The sequence below is a fragment of the Lissotriton helveticus genome, chromosome 12, assembly GCF_964261635.1.
Source record: "Lissotriton helveticus chromosome 12, aLisHel1.1, whole genome shotgun sequence".
NCBI classification, from domain to species: Eukaryota; Metazoa; Chordata; class Amphibia; order Caudata; family Salamandridae; genus Lissotriton; species Lissotriton helveticus.
This window is the reverse complement of record NC_136073.1, coordinates 681,930,728-681,957,551: the sequence shown is the minus strand read 5'-3', so window position 1 is coordinate 681,957,551 and position 26,824 is coordinate 681,930,728. Positions and strand designations below refer to the sequence as shown.

General features: G+C 48.2%; 1 protein-coding gene across 6 annotated transcripts in view; it reads right to left on the bottom strand.

Annotated features, from left to right (window-relative positions):
- LOC144799177 (C-type lectin domain family 18 member A-like) overlaps positions 1–26,824 on the bottom strand; it is a 901,971-nt gene that overhangs the window by 152,211 nt on the left and 722,936 nt on the right. For 5 of the 6 annotated variants that reach the window (XM_078670425.1, XM_078670423.1, XM_078670422.1 and 2 more), the window contains 2 exons: positions 7,976–8,097; positions 5,982–6,089 (listed from right to left, as the gene is read on the bottom strand). In XM_078670425.1, the coding sequence (XP_078526551.1) occupies positions 5,982–6,089; positions 7,976–8,097 (230 nt within the window). The remainder of the gene's footprint in view (positions 1–5,981; positions 6,090–7,975; positions 8,098–26,824) is intronic. The other variant, XM_078670421.1, reaches the window with a different exon arrangement.

Sequence of the window (26,824 nt, the reverse complement as noted above, 5' to 3'; positions counted from 1 at the left end):
GCAGCCCATGGTAGGCCTTGGGTGCACCTATGCCCTGGGTACCTATGGTACACTGTACAGGGACTCACAAGAGTGACCCAATTTCCAATTAGGTGTGTACCTAAGCTACATGGAGTCCATTTTATAGAGAGAGCAGATAGCCTGGGGCCCTGATTAGCAGGATCCCAGGCCAACTAAGTCGAAAACCAGCTAAACACAAGGCAAAAAATCTGGGGTAACCATAGTCAGGTGTCCACCTTCCTACAGCAGCCATGGTGGAATTTTTTTTACCAATAAGGTCCAAACGACACCCCTCCTTATCAGGTGGTGTAGTGATGGGGGTGGCTGGGTTTTTGGATCTTTGTAGCGCGGCCTGCGAGATTACCGAATCTGGCCGCGGGTGTCCATTGAGGCATGCAGGACTATTGAGAGGAGCGCGATACTTTTTATCACTCCTTGGTAACACGGCCGGCACAGAAGCAGGGTTTTTCATCACTTTGACACCTTCTTTCCAGATATAATCTATAATAGGAATGGCTCTTGACACCTTCCTAGTTTCTTCTTTAAAATCATGAAGAAAACATTCTGTCTGCTCCACTGTTACCGGCAACTGAAATCTAGTTGCAGCTCGCTGCATGAGATTATGGAATCCACCTATGTCTTCAGGCGGCGAGTCTGAAGGTTGTGGGGTTGGTGGAGACGGCATGGGAATAACATAGTCATCCCACGGATCCAACTGAGGATTATTAGGTAACTCTCCTTCCTCTACTTCTTCATCCAAAGAAGTGTCCGGGGTCTGTGTAGGCAAAGCAGGTTGTGGAGCTTCCGTGACCGGAGACCTGGGCGGTGGAACCTCAGGTTGAGGAACGGGGACAGCAGGTTGGGCTGGAGGCACGACCTGTTGAGGTAGAAAATGTTGTTTATAGTCTGCCAGCATAGCCTGTAAATCCTGGATGAGGCTTGGTGGTAAATGACTGGCCTCTGAAACCTGAGACCGCCTCTGGTATTCTGTATGATGAGGTACTACAATGTCCTCCTGATAATAATGCCCGGAATAAGTATCCTCTTCTTCATCATCCTCCTGGCATTTAATATTCAATTCTGAGGGATGGTGAGCTATTCCGAAAGCTCCCTCATTGTCATCATCCTCAAAATCCTCCTCTTCGTCATCAGCATAAGTCTCTAGGAGATGAGAGGGCATAAGTGGCGAGATGTAAGATTCTTGCTGTCTCTGGTATGTTACTAATTGAAATGTCTTTGAAGAAAGTGGTGTAGAGAAAGCCTGTTTCGCAGTTAAAGGCTTAACTGAAGCAGTATCTATTGGTCTTGATGACACCGGTGATAATGGTGACTTTGATAGCTGTACTGTCACAGTCGTCGACAACAGGTTAATCGTCGACGACAAAGGATTCGTCGTCGATGGACTCGACGTCGCCGGGACCGCCGCGATGGACTCGACGTCAACGGGACCGCCGTCGATGGGCTGATCGTCGATGGACCTTGCTTCTTCGTCGAAGAGACGGTCGTAGACGGTACCTTAGATGACTTCGTCGACGGGGGCTTCTTTGTCGATGAGTGCTTCTTCGTCGACGAGGCTGTCGTCGACGGGTCGTTGACGAGAGTTCTTTTAGCCACAATGCAGATTCTAGTAGACAGGATAGGAGAGGTGATGACTGTAGTAGAGATCATAGCCATTGAAGAAGAAGTAGAAGTTGAGATGGAAGTCACAGGTGAGGAGACAGAAGAGCTCTTACTCACGGTTTTCCTTGAAGATTCCTTGAGAGCTGAGGCTCCGGAGATAGAAGATGGAGATCTCTGTGAAGACCCTAAAGTGGAGTGGGAGGTTTTAACATGTTTTCTCCCCTCACTTGAATAATCCTCTTGAGATTTCGCTCTCTTACTGGAGGGAGAGGATCTGTCTTCATCATCAGTAGAAGAGGATTTTAGCCATAAAAGGACTCTGGCCTCCCTATCCCTTAGAGCAGTGTTCTTCAATCTGTGGGGCGCGCCCCCCTGGGGGGAGCGACACCTTCCCAGGGGGGGCGCGCACACCACTTCAATCTGACCTTTGTGCCCTGTAATCGTCCATCTGCCCGTGCAAGTCTTCTTGAAGCACTCCGGTATGTGGAAGGGGGAGGGAGGGGAGATTGATGGGGCAGGAGGTGCCCGTTCTTTTGTTATGTTAACTCTCCCAGGAGGGGGTTAATCACAGAGCTGACAGCTTCAGCTGCAGTGGGACACGCTTTTGGTTTTAACAGAGGAGGAGACCCCTCGCTCCCCACTGCACCTGAAGCATGTCAGCTCTGTGAATTAACCCCCTTCTGGGAGAGTTAGCTCTTTCCAGAACGGAGACAAAGTTTCCAGGGACATAATGCTCCGTTTGCTACCTCTTGTATTTGTTTGCTCATGATTGGCACTTTTGCCTCATGTAATTTAGCGTTTGTGTTTGTAATTTGTTCACTTGTAATGTTCTCATGTATCAGTTATGTTCCTATTGTGAAGCGCTCTGACCCCTTCGGGTAAAGTCTGCGCTATATAAAAACGCATAAATAAATAAATAAATAAAGGGGTTGGGTGGGGGGGACTGAAAGAGCCAGCTCTATTCTGCAGAGTCTTGCCCTCATGACCTTGAATCCTTTTTAAACACAATGTAGTAAATATCGTTTTTCAATCATTCATTTTTAATGTGTAAAAGTCTATTTCATACATTTTGCAGACAAAATGTGTTTATGCGTCATGCGACTTCCATATAAAAAGTTTATTTTAGATCAATACATGACCTCACATATGAGAAATAGAAGGTGGTGACACATTATTTACAGTAATATTAGTGAACTGCTGTTGTGTTACATACTGAAAACACACATCACTGTCCCTGAATATCCGATGTACACACATTTAGTATTTGACCAAAGAAGGCATGAAAGAGCTGAGACTAGATCATAAAATCAAAGCTCGTCCGAACAGGGGTCCCAAAAATAAATTTGGCCCACGGGCCCCAAAATCCTTAAAACGTCCCTGAAAGTTTATTTTAAAATTACACAGGCAGGCACGCAAAATGCCAGCCAGCCATGTGTTTAAACAGCTTTCAACTTGCTAAATATGATTATAAATAAGAAGTATGTATTCATTTGTAATGTTAACGAGCTCCCGGTCCCCCTTCTTTTTGTTGATTCATTTGTAATGTGCCTTTTCTATCTTTGTTCCCTTTTATTATCAGTCATGGATCATTCATGCAGCTCTAGAAAACAATTAAAAGTTCTTTCTATTTATATTTGCTGTTCAAAGTATGCACAGACAAGTGCTGAAAATACAGCTTTAGGTGACTGCTTATTTTTATACCATCTGTGACATCAAAATAATGAGCTGGCAACCGTAATCACAAGACTGGAAGTTTGTTGAGGGATCAGCACATTATTTATTTCCTCCACCCTGATTCCTGGTTACTGCCATAATATCAATAGTTTAACACATTTGAAACCCTACGCTGCCGTCAATAATATGCTGAGTTACTTCAAGTGTCTGGGAATGCACCCTGCATTCAGACCACTCACTCCTCATTCTCGCCCTTCACTTTCACCCAGCACTCACTCTGACCCCGATGCACTCACGCCATTCACCCACTTACCCTCCACTCACAGCGATCACAATGCACTCACACTGATCACTATGCACTCACACCATTCACCCGCTCACCCTGCACTCACACTGATCACCATGTTCTCACACCATTCACCCACTTACCCTCCACTCACAGTGATCACTCTGCACTCACAATGCACTTGCGCTTTTCACCCTGTACCTCAGCCTGCAGTCACACAAGCACACTACTCAACCTGCACTCATGACACTTCACTCACCTGTCCCCCTCACTGTTCAATCTGCAATCTCACTCCAGTAAGCCCACCACTAACCATACATTAATTTGTCCCACTCTGCACTAACATGCACCCCCAATTTTATCTTGGAAAGTGGTGTATTGAGCTGTGTAATAAGCCTCTGTCATTTCACCACACCCACCTACTCACAAACCTGCAGTTTACTTAGCACTCTTGTACTGAATGTTATTCGCTGAATATGCCCGGAATGTGCGCGCGGCGGTCGAATCCAGAAATTTTTGTCAGGTGGTGGGGGGGGCCCAACATCTAAAAAAAATCAGCTGGGGGGGGGGGCTCAACCTACAAAAGTTTGAAGACCTCTGCCTTAGAGTCTTAGAAGGGAAGTTGCGGCAGATCTTACAACTTTTTGCCTCATGTTTAGGATAAAGGCAATAAATGCAGTCCTTATGTTGGTCATCAACATGGACCCTTTTCTTCTCGCATGTTCTGCAAGGTCTAAACAAGGCCTTCTTGTCAGACATCCTGAAGCTTAGAGAAAACTGAGTCAAGACTCAGGGAGACTACCTTCCACACGACATGCGGTGAAAATCTGAGGAGAACTGGCTCCGCAGAGAGGGTTCTAGATGGTGCTGTGAGCTGATTGGTTGGAGCAAAGACTTTGGTCTTTTTAGCATAATGAGGTAGATAGGCTACTACAATCTAGGCCTCCTCATAGGGCCTACTACTGTAATTTACTTTTGGCACTGCTTTTTTATATACCGTGGGACTCCCGCTTCGGCGACAGGGAATGATTCAGGCATGTGAATCTATGAAAGATACCCCAATACTGGATAAGTGAACCCTCCTGTGGCAGAAGACACCACCACACACAACATTCTGAGGACACTGTGTGCAATGTAAATGTGGTTGTGTGTCTCGTTCACACTGGTCGGTGCACACCCTCAGAGAGCAGCGATTATGTTTATTTGAGGGACAACCAAGTTTGTATACTTGAGAGGAACTGGCTGCGTGTATACTTCAAGAGGCACATGTAGCAGATATTTAAGAAGAATACAGTGTGTGTATAATTCAGAGAAATAAGTTTGTCTATGTGCATTTTTTCCAGGTGTGTTCCAGGAGATAGAGCATGTACACGTCAGGTGGTAGAGAGTGTGAATACTTCAGGGGGCACAGAGTGTATCCCCACTAGCGGGGTACAGCAGGTGGGCCAGTGTGTACTTCGGGTATCAGCGTGTGTATACTTCTAAGGCACATATGTAGTGAATACATAGCTGTGTGCATGCGTGTTTCTGTGAGCATTTCCCTGTATCTCAGGAGCAGTGTGTGTACATCTCAGGGGGTACACATGCAGTCCATTAAGTGAACGTTCAGGAGCACATTCTGCTCACATCTATGCCATGTTTACAGCCATGCTTACAGCCAGCAGCGCATCAGTGAAGAGATTCAGTGGTCCGCCAGTTCTGCAGCTCTTTTGTTTTTATCACGGTATTTGAATAAAAACATCTCTGCTACCACTACTGCAAAAGAAGGGAAGAATAACTAGATTACAGTCGCATGGAGGTGTGCGCGTAGGGTGTTTACATCTTTCTCACTCAGCACGGAACTGTAAAGTCTGCTTAATGATCATGTGACCGGGCAGGGCCGGTGTGATAGTGGCCGCTCTGAGGATTGGACGGGCCAGTTGCTTAGGAAGTGTAGAAGAAGAGTGAAGAAGAGTGAAAAAGAATGGTAGCGTTAAAGGACGAGATGATTTCTGTACTGTTATGTTATACATTTATTTTTATAGCGCACGGCTACTCCAGAGGATGGCTTGGGAGGCAGGTATTAGTCATTGTAAATTGAATGAACAAACAAGTGTTGTTGTGCTCACACCTTAATCAGTCAGACAGCGCCACCATGTGGCAGACAGTCATAATCGCTGGTAATTTTCTGTGCCGAGCAGCGGACACCACCGGCTCAAATTAAGCACTGCCCCAGTGCCATACCTAAGCAGTTTATGCCTCTCCCCCACACAAAGCCTACACTTCCCACAATGTGATAGAGAGGGTTTCAACCCTGGCCTATAAAAAGTCACCTTGGACTTCACAATACCTTCAGGTACGCCTGATGCTTGCCTGGCACTTGAAAGATGGACACTGACAGAGACCACTGACCCTCACTCACCTTGGCAGTAGCGGCCGGTATACCCTGGTTGGCACTCGCAGTGACAGCTGCTGATGTTCAGGTGTCCATTGAGCCCGCAGCTAATGCGACAGGGGTTTCTCGGGACTTCTAATAGAAAGAGATGGAATATTTAGTACACACGAGATGCTGCACTCAAGAGAACTGATGTCTTTATAAATGTACCGCAAATTAGCACTTTCTAATGGATGGAGCTAGCCTGCAGCTCTTTAAGATATCAAATAAATCATGCTACGGAGATAACTAAAGCAAATTTAACCATTAGTCAACCTGGCTAAGAAGGTGGAGCAAGATGTCAGTCAGAGGTAAGCTCAAATCCCAGAGTGATTTTTTTTTATAGAAACTGAAAATATACTCACAGGACTTGCCAGCAAAAACAGCCGAGAAGGAACAGTTCAAGGGTACATTTTATGTGGTCAGAACAGGACTACGAATAAGAGCGCAAACCATCAGGCGGTCAATGTGAACTACAGCAATGCCTAAATGACGACCTTCGACTCAGGCATACATCTTTGAGCTCAAGATAACAGGTGTTAATCACATCCCAACTTATAATGGTTGAAAGTCACTATGCTTCAGAAGCTGTTCAAGGTCAGTCTGAAACGGATCGGTGGTCTCAGGCAGCTTCAAGAAGCAAGCCATGTTAGTAAGACCACCACGGCCAACCATGAACACCAGAGGGCTCAAGGACCGGTTTTAGTAGCCTCATGGGAAATGAAGGAGATAGGAGTGAAATATTTTTCTGTCTTAATGTATTCACCACTTTCAGGTTCAGACATTTGTATCCAGGGGATGGGAGTGGGGTTGGCAGTAGGCCTGGGCTGTAAATTCCATTCCGCTCACGGAATTTGGGTAATTTCGCGCTCCGCGGAGAACGCGGGAATGCCAAAAATTCCACAATCCGCGGCTTCATGGAATTTTTTGCTTGTTCGCACTTTCAAAATACGTGTTCGCAAGGTATTTCTCCCGAGCACGCAAACAGCGCTCGCGAACAGGAAAAAGGGATTGTGAACGGTAAGCGGAACAAGCAGGTCCCCGTGTTTGCGCAACTTTTGCGTGCTCGCAGAGATTTTTTACCGTTTAGCGGAGCTTTGCGTAGCGGGACTACACAAATTCCGCCCACCCCTAGTTGGCAGGGGTGGTCACTATTTTCTAACCTTGTTATGTTGACATTCTCTGCCTCTTCCTCCACCATTTTATCCTATTCAGGACTAGATTATGATTAGGACAGACTGGCAACTCCGGGTGGGGTTCTACTCTGGCTGATTGATATCGGCCATAGCTCCCGCACCCGTTTTCATGAGGTGTGGGTACACTAGGTCCTTTTTTACCAGCGGTAAACTCAGACTGGTAAACCCAAGTGCAGTTCTGGCTGCAAGTGCAGCTTGAGGCAAGCCCACCCAACCCACTACTATGGCATGAGAGAACATAGAACACTCCTCCCTCCCAGCTCACAGCCCCACCTTACATCCCTAGCCCCAAACCACCCCACCCGCCGCATTTTACCCCCTGCCCAGAGCCATAATCGACACTGGACTGAGAGGCCTGGGATTATTTTAAACCTGGTAAGCCTGGCTCCTGGTAGTTGTTCCTCATTCAGTGGTGTTTAACTCATACTTGCATGGTACTGTTGGGGTGTTTCACATGGTACCAGGTACCAGTGTTTCCGGGGTGCAGAGTTTGCATCACGCCAGTAAGGTGCAACCCGTAATTGGCCCCTTAGTACTAATTGTCCCTTTGGTAATTGTCCAATTGATCCTTCTGTGACTTTGACCAAAACAAACAATGCTGTGAACTGAAGGTAAGCAACATCAACTCCAGAGGTCCCCTTGCCACCTCCCTTTTCATCTTTTCAGACAAGTCTGACTTACAGTTCAATCATCTGGTGCTAACCTGTGTGTAGTAAATGAGTTATCATTGTTAATTTCTTGTAAGTAGCACATCAATCATTTCCCCATAATAGCAGAGACACTCACCACAGAGTCCCCCGAGGTGGTCCCACGACTTGAAGCAGCCAGCTCTGCCTGAGGTGCACAGGGAACACCAGGCCCCTTTCTTGTAAGGGACAATGGTTTTGCCCTCAATTTCCCAGTTTCCCCTAAGGACAAATAATAAACAGAGTCAACAAACCATCAGCAGACACAACAAAAGAAACAGTTGAGTGTCAATGCACATGTTCCACGAGAAGCTTGTTGCAACAAGAAGGCACGCTTTGGCCTTTCTTTTAATGCAAAGGTCTCACAAATACTATTATACACCACTACAAATTGCAATATTAGGTAATTTAACAACAACAACATTGAAATGAGTTTTAAAAGCACAGCAATATGTTTTGACGATTGGAACAACATGACTTTGCATTGCGTTTGCTGATTCTAGCAAGAAATTAAGCAGGCTGATATTTCACACCAAACCTACACCAACTTTCAATATATTAAAGACGTGGCAAGGGGGCGTGGCTTGCCGAGCCGACATGGCGGACGTGTGCTGATGAGCTCCGTTTAGCCCTTCATTGATCCTGCAACTAGCCTTGCTCCCTTGGACGTATTTTGGGTCCTGGAGGGAGCGTTTGACCCGCGGACCCCGGAGGCATTCATTTGGTTCTGCTCCCGGCGGCCGGCGGCGCTGTGGGCTGGTGTGGCGGCCCGGAGATCTACGGCCTACTTGCCGCGGGTGCAGCCGGGAGGTGGAGTAGGGCACGACTCGGGCGGAAGTGGCTGCCGGCGGTCGGCGTAACGGCGCTTGAAGGCCGCGTCTGGGTGTTGCTGTGTCCCCGCCGACTGCGGAGTAACCTGGACCTCTGGCGGGTCCGCGCTCGAGGGGAGGAAGAGTCTGGGCAGTGGTGTGGGGCCGTGTTGGGCCCCGTGGAGGAGTTGGCGGCCGCGGGACCTGAAGAGCTGTGACCCCCGGGCGTCCATATTGCTGCGCAGGCTGTGCCGGAGTGAGTGAGGAGGGGGTAGAGGTGAGACGGGCTGGTGCTCGGTGGCCGGGTCGGGCCACGCTGGCGTGCGGAGAGCAGTGGTGACCGCTGGGGATACCGGCCAGGCTCATTCCCAGAGGGTGCAGCCCCGGAGGGCATTGGCGCCTGGCAGTGGATGCTAGGTGGTCTCCCCCCGCCCCCACTTCCCTGCGCCTGTAACACTGGCGGTGCAGCTCGGCCATTGGACTCTGAGAGGGGCAGACGAGGTGGACAATCAGACGAGGTCATAGGTGAGGCGACCTTCCTGCTCCCCCCACTAGGCGGTGGTGCCTATCGCTTGGTGGCAGTCCCGGAGGTGGCACGCTTGCCGCGAAGGTGCGGGGCTCTGTTGAGAGGAGGCGTAGAGACTGGCGTTCGGCCTGCACTGGGGCTGCTGAGCGGGGGAGTCACTGGCCTGCCTTCTAGGGACCCCGAAGAGCTGCTGGTGGGCGCTAACCATGACACGGGCGAATGAGGCAGCAGTACAGCCCCACATGGGCCCATGGATAAGTTTGCGGGCCCCGGCGTGGGGGGGGGGGGGTGCAACCGGCTCGGCATCGGGGACCCTGCCGGACAACGCAGCTTTACTGGCAGCGATCACTCAGTCGTGGGATGTGCTGGATGCCAAGATTGGTGCGGTTGGGTCAGACGTGATGCTGCTTCGACAAGACCTACGCAACGCAGTGTCCCGGATCACGGAAGCGGGGGTGCGAGTGTCCGGAGTGGAAGACGACCTCACTATCCTTAAACAGAAGGTGGCAAAGTTGGAGAGTAACCAGAAGGGCCTGGCGCTGAGGGTTGATGATGCTGAAGGACAGGCACGGCTCAATAACCTGCGCTTTGTGGGCTTTCCGGAGGGATGCAAATCTGGCAATATGGAGCGCTTTCTCACACAGTGGTTGGAGAGCTGGCTCCCTCCGGAGGCCATGTCCCGCTGCTTCGTGATTGAACGGGCCCATAGTACGCTAATACAGAAACCGCCGGTTGGGGCCCGGCCTCGCCCTGTTATCGCGAAGCTCCTGAATTATCCCGACCGGGACACGATCTTGAAGCAGGCCCGGGCTAAAGAACAGCTGCTCTACGACAATCATCGCATCATGGTGTTCCCCGACTATACGCGCATGGTGCAGCAGCAGCGCCAGTCCTTCCAGGCGGCCAAGGCCGGCTGCGGGAGCTCAAGCTACAATATGCCCTGCTCTTCCCGGCGCGCCTTCGGGTGGTATTTCAGTCCCGCACATTGTTCTTTGACTCTCCGAAGGAGGTGTTCGAATGGACAGACGAGACAGTGTGTGTACGGCCTCACTCCCCACCGGGGGTCCACTCAGACTTGTCATTGGGAGAGGGCTTGCAGAAGGGCTCTCAGAGGCGGCGACGGCATGGCTCAAGACGATCTCGCTCCCGGAGGCGGTCGCTGTCCCGCAGTCCGGCATTGGAGGGGCGGAGGGGGCTGACGGGTCACAATTGCTGAACACTGGCGCTTCCGCCCTGGAGGGCAGTCACCAAGCAGATGGGGCCTCCTGAATGGACCTGGTGGGACACTGGCTCTAAACATGTCAGAGGGAGTTCTGAGGTGGGCTCCTACCCTACTGATTTTACACCCATAGTCAGCTAGTGGGACTGTAATGGCTGGTAAGTTTGGGATCCATTGGAGGAGCGGGTTTGGGTCCCCCAGTTGGGGGCTTGGTCCCCGCCTCGCCGCGACAGATACTTCAGAGTTCCGTGAGGTATGGGGTGGGGGGGCTGTTGGGGTGGTTTTGTTGTGGGGTTGAATTGTGCATCCGTACGGGGTTTGTGTGGGAGGATATCCTTCTTAATGGGTCTGTGGGACGGGGTGGTGGGGGAATGTGTGTTTGAATGGCTAGTACACGACTGACGGCCCCGGGTCCTGTCGGTCCGCTTTGTGTTGTCAGCTGGAATGTTAGGGGACTTCTTGATAAGATTAAACCAGAGCCGGTGCTCCGCCAAGCCAAGAGAGTAGGCGCTGATGTCCTGTTGCTGCAGGAGACTCACCTACTGGGCTCCAAAGTCATGTGTTTGCAGCGGTATGGTTATCAATATATTTATCATGCGGGGTTTACTCAGGGGTCCAGGGGGGTAGCTATTCTGATACACCGGAGGATCCCCTATGTTCACATTCGACAGTGGGTGGATGGGCAGGGGCGCTATGTCTTTATTCGGGGTACCATTGGACAGGCCCCTGTGGTCTTTGGTAGTGTGTACGCTCCCCCTCCCCTGCAGTGGCCTCTAGTAGAAAAACTGTTGACGGTATGGGCCGGTATCCCTGAAGGGGTCTCTGCCATAGGGGGGATTGGAATGATGTTATGGACCTTTCTCGCGATAGACATAGAGCGGGTGGATATCGGGGAGGCTCCTCACCCATGAAATTGAAGCCTCTAGCCTGGATTGGGTTGACACGTGGCGTCTCTGTCACGGTACTGAGAGCGGGTTCACGTATGTATTGCAGGTGCACTCGTCCTTCTCCAGACTAGATTACCTCTTCGTCCCTAGAGGGGTGGCCCCGAGGATAGTGTCAGCGGGCATCCATCCACGGGGGCTTTTTGATCACTCGGCCATTTACATGGTGGTGCAGCTAGATGGGCGGCGCTCTCCATTTCTTTGGCGCCTCTCTGTATGACATTTACTTGATGAAAGCTACGACAACCAAATGAGAGAGGAGATATCAGATTTCCTTGTCACAAATGTGGGCTCTGTATCGGGAGTGACGAATGTTTGGGAAGCCATGAAGCCCACCCTTCGGGGGGTGGACATAGTCTGGTGTACGGAGGCTCTCAGGCAGCGACGGGAGGCGCTTGTTAAAGCTGAGGCGGAGATAGTGCGTCTGGAACGCCTGTGTGGGGAGGTGGATGGAGGTAGGGGGGTGCGATGTTTGATGCAGGTGCAGCAGTCATACGCCTCCCTTTTGTTGGACGAGGCGAGGCAGGTATGGCTGGCGACTCGGAGCAGAATCTGTCAGTGGGGAGACAAATCGGGCAAAATGTTGCACAGGCTTTGTCAGGGTACACTTAGTCCCCAAACCCTTCCAGGGGTGCTCGACGCCGACGGGACGCCACTGGCGGGCCCCCAGGCTGTTGCAAACAGCTTCGCCGCTTACTACGCGGCCCTCTATGCCCCACAGGAGTGCCTGACCGAAGAGTGGGTGGACAGGTTTATTGCGGACCTGCCGCCTAAGGCGATCTCGGATGAGACGCGACAGCTCTTAGATCTTCCACTATCGGACGAGGAGCTGGGCGGGGCGCTGGGGGAACTGAATGCTGGGAAAGCCCCCGGTCCGAATGGGTTCCCCTGCAAATTCTTCAGATGGTATTTTCTCCAATTGGCTCCGCACTATCGGGCCGTGATTGAGGAGTCCAGGGAGTCTAGTAGGCTCCCCCCAGACTGGCGTCACGCGGAGGTAGTTGTCTTTCAGAAACCGGGCAGACCACCCGAACAGCATTGTGGTTCTGAAACCTCTGGACTCGTGTAATTATTCTGGACTCGAGAATTAAACTTCGTCGAAACATGACGAATTTGGTATCAAAAGGTCGAGAATGACGAGTACACTATGTACAAGCATTTCCAGCCAATTCGAGTGACGATTTCACCTCAAAATCGTCATTTTAGTTCAGAACCCTCAACTTCCATTTTGGGTATGGAGGCCATTTTGTGTGTTGCCCTTTACATAGGCCTTAATCCAGCCAGATTCGATCCCAAAAGGACACGTACACCTTCATCGACTTTCCTGTGACCTGTGCAAGTTGGAACCATCGCCCCAGGCCGAACTCGTTAGGTCAGTTCCCCTCCCAGTGGCCGAACAAGATAGCATCAAGGCTCAACAAGCCATAAAACCATTTTCAGCGCACACACCTGCCGTATCTTGCTCGCATCTGCCTCTGCTCTTTTTGCTTCACTTGCTTTATGGTGGGGAGGTGCCCGTTTTTATTGGGGGTCCACCGATATCTGATGAAATGTTGGGCCTTGCCGGGTGATTTGTTGTAGGCAGCACGAAGTGAAATATGGACATGTCATCATGACTCTGCTTTTTCTTTGTACTAGAAAAATATCAATGATTTACTGTAAAACTAAGAATGTTTGCCTGAAGCTTAAAATTCTGTATAAGAAGAGAAGCCTGACTTTGTAAATTGAAGCAGTCTCCTGAGAATATACTTCCCGTGTGTTGTACTTCTAGGACACTTGTTACCTTGGTTGCAGCCAATAAAATCGATCCTTGACTTCACCTAGAAGACTCTGAGTTTCTGTGGTCTGAATCAGGAAGAACCCGAGGTCTCTGGGTGTACCCTGACACCGCTGGGTTGCCGGTCCTGTGCCGGTTCTTAATAACCCAGTACCTCAGCTGGCGCCCAACGTTTGGGGCGATTCCAGTGGTACCAGTCAGCCAGAGGTTCGTGAGGAGCTTCGTGTGAAAATTCCAGAGGACGGCCAACCACTTCATCGACCCCTGCATGTCGACGTGGTCCGAAGCTCTTTGCTGCGAGGTTCCCCGCTTCCCAACGGCTACAGAGGACTGCTGCCCTGGCTGTCGCCCTGATTTGGACCCTTGAAGTTTGGTAGAGCGAAACACTAAGACGAGTCTTCTGGTGACGTCATCGATATCTCAGTTAAGTATAAGTGGAGCGTCTCCCAGTCCTTAGTTGGCTTTGATTTGGAGCTTGCAAGCGCCAAAGCCGAAGGACTCGTGTATTCACGAGAAATATCGTAATCGATAACCCTTTGAAGTTTGGAGCTAGACTAGAGAGCGAAGATGCCTAGTCTTAGACTTGGAAATTTGTTTTGTCTTGGTTGTAATAATAGGGACTCCCGTTTGGAGGACTCATGTCCGGTTCCTCCGGTTGGAACTCCAACTTACGAGTTATATGTGAAACATGGGGTAGGCCCCATCACATATAATGAAGTGTGGATCAAATACACAAGAAAAGATGGTGTTTTAAAATGGCCCCAATATGGTAGCTTTGATACCGAAATCTTAGATAACCTTGAAGTTAAACTTTTCAAAAAGAAAGCCCGGCCGGCGATGTTTGACTCTTTTCGCCTATGGCGTAAGGAGGCCAAACAAAAAGAAATTAAATTAGCTAAGAAAAATAAGAGAGAAGGGGGAATTTCAGTAATGCAAGCTGCTATGCAGTTTAAAGACAATGAAGAAGAGCAGATGAGTGAGCAGTTGCACAGGCAACGTAAAATGGCAATGGATAAATGCTATCCAGTTTTGCCGTCTCTTCAGCAAGAGGCAGCAAAAGAGCGTGAAAAAGATCCCTTAATGTCGCATTTATTAAGTTCGCCACCCCCCTATGCGCAAAATGCCACGGCACCCCCGCAACCTTTAGTTGTGCAACATGTGCCTCCTATTCCTCCGCAGCACCCACCAGCTGTTCTCCAGCTGGCTCCTGTCCCTATGGTGCAGCCTCCTCAAGGCCCACCGATCACACCTGTTTCACCTGTGCTTTCTACGATTTTGTCTAATGTACTTTCTACCTCCCATAATGCTCCCTCTACGATTTTGCCCAGTGCTCCTTCTATTTCTCCTGACGCCTCCTCTGCTATTGTCTCTGCCTCTGCCCTATCTCACCCCGTTTTTCCACCCGTTCTTCCTTCAGTTTCACCTTCCATTCGGCAGAAAATGGCCAGCACTGTTACTAACCTTTTCTCACCTCTTTTTGGGTCGCCTACTACGACCCCTAACATGGGACGAAGACAGTTGCGAAGTTGACTGCCTGACTATCAAGAGAGAGACTCATTGAATCGTTTAGCACGGAAATGGGTAATGGACACTGTAAAGTATGATGTAGAGTCTGTCATGGAAGTCTTCCATCAATGGGAAGCACCGACGCAGAGATATGTTTTTGAACAGATGTGCGTTTTTCTTTGTGAGGATTTGGAAGACAATGATCTGGAATGCAACCCGCAAGAGTTATGTCGTGTACGGTTCAAGTTTGGAGAGGGCATGATTGTAGGTCCCGATGTGGAGAATGCAGTTGAAATATTGTTATCATATCGGAGTAAGGGGAGCAGTTCTGGGTCACAATCTGAGCCTGGTGCATCTAGTAGGAAAAAGGCGCGACAATACCCCATGAGAGAAGTTCCCCCACAATGGAGAGAGGGCGACACCACTGTCGACCCCCCTATTCTGCCACAGCGAGCTGAAGTTTTAGCACTTAAACAGACATTACCTGATCCGCGTAAAAATCCTGCAGGGTATTACAAAGAGTTGTCACAGACTGCTGGATCATGTATAATGAATTTAGCCGATATCGATATGTTATTTGGGAATGTTGTTCCACAGCCTTTATGGGGTAAAATTCGTCATACAGATCATGATCAGGAGTTAGGTGACTCATGGGCTAATATTGCTGCTGCAGATGCCCGACAAGTTGGTGGTGCTAAGCCTGAGCCTTTAATAGCAGAACTCCCTGGTAAAATAGTCGATTACATGAAAACGATAATGCCTGCAATACGTGTAAATTGGGATAAGTCGTCTGCATGCAAGCAGAAGAAAGAAGAGACAGTCTCAGATTTCTTCACCAGGTTTGAAGAAACATTTGTCGACCACAGCGGTCAAGATATGACCACAGAAGGTGGTCAGAGATTGTTCGTCGACAAATTCGTGCACAATCTGCTTCCAGAATTGAGTAAAAAGTTAAAGGATTCGGAAAGTTCTTGGGCTGTGTCATCTTCAGCCCAGATATTGGCTACTGCACAATATTACGAAAATAGAGACAAGGACGAGAAAGATAGAGCAGAAAAGAAAACTAAAGAGTTGAAAACGAAGGTTTTGTTACAGCAAGCATATCCGCCACGTAGTGGTGGTGGCCAAAACAATAGTGGTCAGAATAACTATCAGAATAATTTTCAGCAGCCTCAACAGTATCAGAGGAACTCGCAAAGAGTCGAGTACACTCAGCCACGTGTCCCTGTAGGCCCCAACCAGTGTTCGTATTGCAAGGAAGAGGGTCATTTCAAGTATAGTTGTCCTATTTTGTTACAGCGTGCAAATGGTACTTCTGGTGTAAGAGGTCGTGGTGTTCAGCAAGCGCCTAGAGGTAGAGGACGTGGAAACGTCCCCCAGAACGCACATCCCCTTCCACCCCAAAATTCTATGAATAGGTTCGATCAGCAGAACAACGCCTCTGACAGGACAGCTCAATACTATGTTGATGATTACTATACAGAAGATGAGTATTTGGAGGGTAATGATTGCTAGGACAGCCATAGACAAAGAGAGGGAGTTGTTTCAGTTCCAGTAGATCAGAGTGGACCGTACGTTGAGGTGATTACATCAGGTGTGTCAGAGCCTTTTCTGTTGGATACTGGTGCTACAAAGAGTTCTATTATGCACTCCAAACTCCCTGGTGCACCTTTGTCTGGCGAAATGAACGTTTCTGTAGGTTTTTCTGGCGCCCCAGTTAGAAATCCGATTTCTGACCCTTTGTCTCTTTCTGTTGGTCCTTGCGAATTCGAAGCACCCCTTATTCTGACAACAGGTTGTGGCGAAAGCTTGCTAGGATTGGATTTGTTAAAGAGATTGTATGCGACTTTGTACTGTTCTCCTTCAGGAGTACAGCTTACTTTAGGTAAAAAGGTGGTTTCTCCAATGTATTTGTCAAGGGATAAACTTCCAGCAGAATTGTCGTTTCTTCCAGATATCCTTTGGGCCGCTGGTCCTAATGATGTGGGTCTTTTAGAAATACCACCATATGTTGTAACATTGAAAGCCAATGTTAGAATGCCACGAATTCCCCAATACAAAATCTTGAGTGAAGGTGAAAAAGCTTTGCTAGTGATCGTTTACGAATTTATTGAAAAGGATGTGATTGAAGAAACACGAGGCAACGTTTGCAGTAGTCCTGTTCTGCCTGTTTTAAAATGAACTGATCCCTCTCAGCCACCTGTGTACAGATTCGTGATTGATCTGAGAGAGGTGAATAAAATAGTTGTGCCACAATTCCCAGTTGTCCCCGACATTACCACATTATTGACTATGATTCCAGCTTCTGCCGCTTGGTTTTCCGTGATTGACCTGAAGAATGCTTTCTTCAGCATTCCGATTGCTGAAGAAAGCAGGGATATTTTTTCCTTCAGTTTAGGAGGTTGCAGCTTCTGCTTTAAACGCGCTCCTCAGGGCTACTGTGAAAGTCCGTCAATATACAGTCAGGCTCTAAAAACACAGCTTGATACAATTGTTTTACCTGAAGGTGCTGCCCTTATTCAGTATGTGGATGATTTGCTCATTGCTGCAGACACTGAGGAAATTTGTAAAAAGGCCACGCTGTCATTATTGCGTCATCTGTGTGATCTTCATCACAAGGTGTCACTTTCCAAACTGCAATATTGCCGACAAGAAGTGACCTACTGACCACTCGAAGGAGGGAAGGAAACTGACCCCAGAAAGAATACAGGCAATAGCGAAATTGAGTGTGCCAAAAACACAGAGAGAAGTGCGTGCTTTCTTGGGCATTACATCGTACTGTAGACAGTGGATTCCGAATTTTTCGTTATTAGCCAAACCCTTGGTGGCATTAACGTGTAAAAATACACCCAATCCCATTCCTTGGTCTGAAGAGTGTCAGAAAAGTTTTCTCGAATTGCGCACAGCATTATGTTCGGCTCCTGTGTTAGGTACTCCCAACTACAGTAAGCCTTTCACATTGTATGTCCACGAGAAAGAGGGCTGTGCATTGTCAGTGTTGACTCAGTTATTTGGAGGTAGGCAGCGTCCATGTGCCTATTTTTCGTCGACTTTGGATCTGGTAGCTAGAGCATTGCCAAGTTGTTTAAGAGCCACAGCAGCAGCAGCTGTTTCTATTCGACAGTCTGCTGGTCTAGTAATGGATAATACGCTAGTCGTGATGGTCCCGCATGCAGTAGACACGCTGTTAAATAGAACCAGGACACGGCACTTAACTAGTGCTCGATTGTCAGGTTACGAATTAACATTGTTAGCGAGTCATGTGCACATAAAAAGGTGCAATACTTTAAACCTAGCCACATTGTTGCCAATTGTAGAGGAATCAGGTGTTTCAGAACAGCACGATTGTTTTCTTAGAACAGAGGAAGAGACGAAAGGGAGAGTAGATCTATCCGATACTCCTCTTGCTGAATGTGATGGTACGTTGTGGGTGGATGGTTCATGCTTCAAACTCCCGAATGGTGACACGACTGCAGCATATGCTGTTACGACTTTGCATACAATTGTTGAAGCTGCACGTGTCCCACATAATTCAGCTCAAGCAGCAGAATTTATTGCACTCACGAGAGCATGTGTGTTGTCTAAAGGGATGAAAGTGACTATCTACACTGATAGTCAGTATGCATTTGGAGTGGCTCACAGTTTTGGACGATTGTGGAGAGAACGTGGGTTCCTGACTTCGCATGGAGCTAAGATTCAGCATGGTCAGTTGGTGAATGAGCTTCTTGAATCACTGACCTTGCCTCTGCAAATGGCGATTGTGAAATGTAGTGCTCACAAGAAGGTACTGATGATGTTGGTCGTGGAAATGCATTTGCTGATGAAATCGCGAAAGAAACGGCAAAGAATGTAATGAGCCGAATGTACGTTGCAGGCCCTGGAAGATGGACTGGTGAGGTTGGAATGTGTGAAGACACAATAGAGAGTGTGAAGTCCATCCAAGCTGAGGCCACAGAGAAAGAGTTGAGCACGTGGAGAGAAAGTACGGGTAAAATGGATGCAAATGGTTGCTGGATTGAATTATCAGAGCATCAGAGATGGCTGTTACCTGATGCATATGTGCTTGCAGTGGTTACAATGGCTCATGGAATGGCTCACATCAGCGTGAAAGGAATTTGCAAGTTGTTGGCTCCAGTATGGCAGAATCCAGGGATTCCCAAGTGTGCAGAGAATGTCGTCAAGAACTGCATGGTGTGTGTGAGAAGTTGGCCTGATATATGATGTTTCCAATTCTGGAACCACCTTGTATCAGTCCAAACAACCCTTATGGTGTCTGGTTGTAAGTCAACCTTATTAGACAAGCTATCCTAGGGGTAGCATGGACTAAGCAGCCTTAAAGGCTTAACTTAAGAGGTCGTGTTAAGCGAGCTGTTTTACCACATACAATCCTGTAATATCAAATGAAAGGACACCACACAAGTATATATTATAAAAATATATGTATTTATTACTAAAAACAATCCCCAGTATTCTTTATGAACAAAGGGGCACAAGCGTTAAATCAAAAGCACAGTATAACATACAAAGTTGCACAATTATGGATGAGGGCGAGGGGCCACTCAGACCATATATTAAAAAAGTGGTATAAGAGATACCAATCGAACAGTGGTTAGGCCTAGGGCCTAGGGAATCGCTGGGAGCAGTCGGGACAAGCAATGCTGAAGTCGGGAAAAGCCCGCGGGATTCGGGTGCAGTGCTGAAAGCACACGCATGCACCAATGCAAGTCAATGGTGCGTAAAAGTTAAGCAAATAGAGTTTTAGGACACTTCCGCTGAACCTAGAAAGAGAAAACTTAAGACACAGACCCTAGAGGTGTGTACCAGTGTGGGAACACCGGCGTTGCAATGTTACCTCACCCACAGGAAGCGGGTGCACAGGGTCGAAGTAGTGTTGGGTTTCGTCACGCTGGTTCTTGGTGCTTGGAGCTGAAGAGGCTGAAGGCACTGTGAAGGAGAAGTGTCCGGTGGGATCCAAGGGTGGATCGAAGTCGAGAAGTACCTGAAAGCAGAGGGGACAGAGTCTGGGTCACTCAGCAGTGACCAGGGTGGAACCAGGATGGAACCAGGCAATGTCGGGCGCAATCAGGTGGTTGTCGAGGAGCTTCTCTCCGCTGTCACGTGGGCTCTGGGGCATCTACGAAGTCCAGGAGCAGGTCACGATCTGTCCCACGAAAGCTCTCGCTGTCGGCGCTGTCGGCTTCAAGTTTGGAGCAAACAACACTTGGCAAAAGCAATCCACGCGGAACTGGAAGATTGCTTCTCACTCGGACCAGGAAGGTCAGAGTGGGGGCTCCTTTCCAGGGGAGCTGGTGCAAATCTGGAGCAACCAGAATCACAAGTTGTATTTCGTTTTTCATCGGCACAGGGGCCACAAGCCAGCTGGCAAGGGACTGGCCAACGCGTTGAGCCAAAAGAAGCAGAAGGGCCCCACGCATCACTCGTCGAGTGTGGAGGGCTGAACTTCGGTGCAAGAGTGGCTCAGGGTTGGGGCTTCTCAAACCCCGGTGTACAGCTTCGAGGGTCACTCGTGGGCTGCACGGTCAGCGTCTCGTGGTCTTTCCAAGATGGCGTGCCCCACGCTTCCGGTCGCCTCCACGGGTCTCAGCTCTGCAGGGACTGTGGATCGGGCTGTTAGAAGGCAGGCAAGCTTGATCTCGTCGATCTCTGTCGCTCGAGTTCCGGCGGGAACTGCAACAAAGCAGACGTCGAGGTGCTGGATGGTGCCTGTTTGCACAGGGTGGTCACTCCTTGACCACAAGGGAGATTCTTCAGTCTTCTACGTTGAGTAGGATGTCGAAGGGTCCAGAGTTTCGTTTCTTATGTTTCATCAGGATAATCTGAAGTGCATTGGCACTGCTCCCACTCTTATTCGAATCTGGGGGGCTGGATTACCTGCTAGGTCCCCTCCTATGGGTGGGACCCAGGAAGGGGGTGGATACACCCCTTTCCTTTGATCCAGGCCGTGCTGGGACTGGGGCTGGTGTGCCCCAGAACCGGTTTGACCGGATTATGCAAGGGGCAGCCTTGTGCTCCCCATGCAGTGTCTGGTTTCTTTCAAACCTCCCTGCTACAATCCACTATCTCCTGTCTGGGGGGGTGTGACACCTCCCTGCGACAGGAAACCCTTTGTCCAGGCCCTTTTGGCTGAGTTTCGGTCAGCTTCAGGGGGTCAGACTTGTGTCTGTGGCAGAAGCATCCATTTTGTGGATCTGAGGCCCTTTTAGAAATTAACCGCATTTCAGTAAAGTAACATGTCTTACCCTCTAGAGGGGTGGAATGCTATCCCCGTCGCCAGAACTGGCGAGGGGATAGTATTCCAAATCGTATGACACCTTACACGACATGTTTTGATAAAGCCAAACCAAAGTTGCTATATAACCGCGAGGATTATAATGCACTTAATAGTATATGGTATGGCGGCATGGAGGCTGGGCAAGATGGCCGCTAGAGGTGTGCAGTTAGTGAGTCGCACTCTCTCCTCCTCTCCACCATCGTGTTTTTTCGATGATCGGGCCCCCCTGGACTGCTGCTGGGTCTGGCTATTACGAGTCCCAAACTCTCAGTGACTGCAAGATAGCCATAGGAGTATCCGGGCGAAGTCAAAGAGGGATCCTAATCCAAGTGTTCTCCCATTTACGGAGGAAACTAGTTGGAGTCGCCAGGTTGATTTCGAGAACCTGGTTTGGGATGTCACCCCGCACGCAGAGGGGGAATGAAGCAAAAGATGGCAAGGGGGGGGCTAAAGACACCGACGAGTACGAATAAAATAAAGACAAAGGAAAATGCCCTGCGCCAACCCACGGTTTCAGAGAGCTTTGCAAACGTACCTGCGGGCGGTGGGGTGCATGGCAGTATTGCCGGAACTTTGGCTGTGAGAGGTACTCGCGCTGCCGCCATGAAAGCCACAAACGCCTCGGATCCTGGAGCTGGAGCCGGAGCCGGAGCTGTGGTTGCTAGGCAACCTGAGAGACTATCGGATTCGAAGCTGACGGAGTCAATGCCTGCTGTAGTCGCTCCGGCCGCTGTGGCTGTAGCAAAGGGGCCAGAGCTAGCGCCTGAGCCAGATCTGGAGGCAACCTGGGCTGGGCTAGCCAAACCGGACAAACCAGGCATGGAGCGGGCTGAGAAGACAAGTGTGTGCAAAAGTACGATAGACAGCCTTGCAGGGACTACTGAGCTGCCTGATGCAACATGTGCTGTACAATCAGTGGTTGAACCTTGTACCCTAGATTGGGCGGAAACCATGGACCTGGAAAGCAGTTCTATTAAATTAGGAGAAGAGTCTTCCGCTTCTGCCGAAGTGGGTATCGACGATGGCGCCGCCTCCCCAGATAAATTCTATTCTGTTAATGAAGACTCACAGTCACAGTCTCAGTCTCAGTCTTTGCCCTCAGATGAAATTAGCACAGATGAGTCCACTGGTATAGACACAGGCAGTAGTTCGCCGGCACAGAGAAACATGCAGAAGAAGCGCCTATCTAAAAGAAAGCCCTCTACTACAGGCAGCACTACTGACCCTACTAAAAAGCTAGCCTGGGACTATTCTACCACCACCCTATCTTTTATAAAGCAAGACAGTCCTGTTATGTTGACTGGCGATCAAGATCCAACACAATCTCCTCAACCTCCGGTCACGCTCGATTTACTATTTAATACACTTAAATTAATGAAATCTGAGGCTAGAGGCGAAAGTAGGAGAGCAAGACAGGAGTCAAGGAAAATCCAGAACAAACTGAGGAAAATAAGCAAAAGACAGGATGAGGTGGTGGAGAGGGTTACACACGTGGAGGAAAGAACTGGTAAAGTAGAAGATGAGCTGAGAGATCTGAGAATGTACAAACAAGAGCATCAAAAGGTGGCTGAAGATGTTAACTGGAAGCTGGAGGATTATGAAAACAGGCAGCGCCGCAACAATCTTAGACTGTTAGGCGTGCCAGAAGGATTGGAAGGGGAGGACCCCAGATTGTTTGTTGTTAGTCTCCTAAAAGGGGCTTTTCCTGAATTAGCAACCTGGCAGTGGGAGACGGAGATTCAAAGGGCCCACCGTTTTCCGTTTGTTGTCAAAAGGGGTCAAGCAGGTGCCCAAGAGGGGCGCCCGAGGGCATTGTTGATTTATGTTGGGAATTTTTTATTGAGGCAACTCATATTGGATAAGGCTAAACCAGAATCTAGACGTACATTCAATAATGTAAGCTTTTTTGCAAGGCCGGATTTCTGCCATACTACAGTCGAGCGCAGATGGAGACTGAGGCAGCTGATTCCCCACATTCAGGCCTTGGGGTCCGAGGCTTATTTGTTGTACCCTGCTAAATTGAAGATAGTTACCAAAGGTCAATTCAAAATGTTCTTTTCTGAAATTAAAGCGAAGGCATATATGGTGGAAGTTTTGGGGTACAAGGAGTAACAGTTAAGGGATCTCTCTGGGTGACCGAACGGTGGTGGGGAGGGGGTGGCGACAGCTGTTTCCCTAGCGTCCACACATAGGTCATGGGTGACCTATTTGCCTGTAGGGGAGGGTGGGGGTGGGGTAGAGTGGGGGGGGTCCAGGGAGGGGGAGGGGAGAAAAAGGCACATGCTGCACACACAGAATTACATTATGAAACAGCTAGAGAAACAGTCACAGGACCTGTTTATTTTTTGGAAGGGGGAAGTAAGGGAAGAAACCGAGAGATGGAACAGAGAGTTGGTACCAATTCTAGATGTTTTTTAATGTCTTGTCGAATTATGTCGATGAATGTCTGTGGCCTTAATGATCTTCAGAAAAGATTACGTGTTTCAGCATTTTGCAAATCAATGTATCCAGATTTAATCTGCTTGCAGGAAACTCACGTGGAGGGAGGAAAGGGATATCTGTTAGAACAGTTGGGTTTTAAAGTACTAGCATATACAAAACAAGGTTCAAAGACCCGCGGAGTAGCTATACTAGGGAGAGGTAGGGAATGTATAGTTTCTAGGAAAAAAGAAGACATATGGGGGAGGTGGGTTATAATAGAGGTAAGTTTTAGAGGAGCCAGGTTTACATTGGTTTCTGTGTATGGTTCAACGGGCGATGATCCCGATATATTTCACTTCTTGGATCAAGAGTTACCAACCTGGCCCGAACCCATTGTATGCTGTGGGGACTTTAACATTAATCGTCCTTCTGGGATTGAGTTGCAAGTTGAGCATGGGTATAATGGGCGTAAGAAGAGGGTGCATAGGGCAATAGTAGACATGGCATTACATAATGCTATGTCTGATGTTTGGGCCAATCTTTATCCTCAGGCAGATGGCGATACTTTTTTTTCTGCCCCTCATAGAATAATGGTAAGGTTGGATTACTTTCTAATCTCCAATTCCCTGCTTTCAAGTTCACAGGCTAGGAAACTACCCCGTCTTGTTTCAGACCACAATCTTTTAATTTTGTCAGTTAGTCTAAGCGGGATAGTAAGGAAGGTATATAGGTGGACATTCGAGAGAGCTCTTCTAAAAGATGAGGGGTATTGCAACCATATGGATGGGTGGATTAGAGTTCTGGAGTATCAATAAGGGGAGTACTAGTAGTGGCAATGCTTGGGATGCGTTTAAAGCAGGGATAAGGGGTGAGACGCTTAGCTTTACAACGTTTAGGCAGAAAGTGGAAAGAGAAAGGGTAGAACAACAAGTTAATTCTCTTTTAGCTGCAGAGGAGGAGCTGGGTAGGTTAATTTTGATTGGAAGCCCCTTGGACCAACAGCTGCTGGAAATTACGGTATTAAAGGCTGGAATAGCTGAAAATATTGCTAATAAAACAGCAGCAAACTATTTGGCAAAGAAAGAACAGGCTTGCGAGCTGAGCGAGAGAGTGGGGCATATTCTTGCTGTTAGAACGAGACAGAAGATCGCTGCAGGAGATATCAAGAGTATGAAAGATGGATTAGGCAATTTGATTACTAATCCCGCAGATATAAGAGTAGAGTTTAGGAAATACTATTCAGAGTTATATGATTCGGAAGTTGAGGAGTGTCGCGATAAAATCAGGGACTATTTAGGAAATATCCAATTTAATGAGCTAGAGGCAGCCGAAAGGGGAAAACTGGATTCTAATATAACATTTGAAGAACTGACATCAGCCCTATCAGATCTTCCATCATCAAAGGCTGCAGGCCCAGATTTGATCCCTGTGGAGTTTTACAAAACATTCCTGGCGGCTCTTAGGTTGGAGTTAATGGACATGCTTACTCAAGCTCAGAGGGAGGTTTCGATTCCAAACTCATGGGGAGGCACCGAAATTATAGTTATTTTGAAAAAAGGCAAACCAGCTACAGCCCCATGGTCGTATAGACCTATAGCCCTAATGAATGCGGATGTGAAACTATACTCGAAAATTCTGGCAACAAGATTGGCGGTTGTTATAGAGAAGTTAGTTTCCCCAGCCCAACATGGTTTTATCCCCGGGAAGGGTACTACGGAACATGTTAGAACAGTGATTACTTCCTTCGATGCTATGGAAATTTCAGGCGGCCCTGTTGCAGCTTTATTTCCTGACGCCGAGAAGGCTTTCGACAGGGTCGCCTGGGGGTATTTGTGTGAGTTACTGCGGCACTATGGTTTTGGTGAAGGGTTTATTAGAGCAATCCAGGTTTTATATAAGACACCAACGGCTAGAATTAGAATTAATCGAGAACTCACAGCTGCGGTACAGATAAAAAGAGGGACAAGGCAAGGTTGTCCGAGTTCTCCACTTCTTTTCGCACTTTATATGGATCCTTATCTACGTTATCTCAATTTTAATCCTAGAATTCCTCCCCTTTGTTCGAATGGTCTAGAGATTAATGTGTTGGCATACGCAGATGACGTTGCTATAATTACTCCGGATCCATCTATGGCAATTGGAGAAATTGAGCAAGAGGCCCAAAAATTTGGCATAATCTCTGGTTATAAGCTTAACAGTGCCAAAACACAAATCATTAAGAATTCAACGGCATGCTGCGATGACATACGAGTGGTCCCGGCAGCAGTTTATTTAGGGGTTGAAATATCAGCTAACCTTGAGACAGTGGTAGAACGGAATATGTCTCCTTTAGTGAGGAAAGTAAGCCTAGATTTGGTTAGGATAAACAACCTTAGACTCTCATTAGTGGGTCGTACCAATGTGATTAAAATGCTTATACTCTCTAAGTTTCTTTATTTTTTTAGAACAATACCCCTAATGTTTGAGTCCTCTTGGTTCAATAAGCTTGAGTCAATTTTGAATAAGTTTATTTGGTCAGATGGGAAGACCAGGCGGGCCTATAAATTCATGACTCTACCAAGGGTTAGGGGGGGTCCCAGATTTTAGATTATATTATTGGGCTTCGGCTCTTCAATATATGCAGGGCTTGATTGGTGCAAGCGGAGTGGATTTAAATGTTAACGCCTTTTCGACCATGGTGTACTCTATTGTGTTGGGTTCTGAAACAACAAATGCTTTCCTAAGTTGCGCTGATTTCTCATATTATAAACGTACCCGATTTAAGACTGTTTTAGCGGCGCATAACATTTGGACAGCTGTAGCTAAAAAGTGTGGGTTGGGTAGATTTAATAGATACACTAGACTTTACAGGAATAAAACCCTCCCACCTTTAATTTTTGCTGATGCTACTATGGCAGAATGGGCTAGAAAAGGAATTACAAAAATAGGGGATCTGTTGGGCCCAGACGAGAAGTTATTGCAATTTTCTGACTTGATGGCAAAGTTTAATATTGCTAGGCAGAGCTTCTTTAAGTATTTGCAGGTCAGGAGTTTTCTCAGTACAAAAAATGGGGGAGAGGCTGGCTTTGCAAAAAATAATATTCTGGATGCTATAGAACAAGGCGGGGTGTGTTCTATCCGCCATTTTTACGCCATCTTGGCAGAGTTGAAGTTAGACGATATCGAAAAATACGAGAATAAATGGGCAGGGAAATTAGGAATACAGGGCCGATATTTCTCGGACTCGTTGGAATTAGGATGCTCCGTTCTTTGCTCTGCCCCACTCCAATCTCAACACTATAAAACTTTATATCAACTCTACCATACACCGGATCGCATTGCACAGTGGGGAGGTATTGCAGGGACTACCTGCCCTCGTTGTAGCACTCCAGCAGCTGATAGTATACATATTTTTGCGTTATGTCCTCAATTAAGAGTATTGCTGAAAGGTATTGAAGAATTTTTGGGTCGTACAC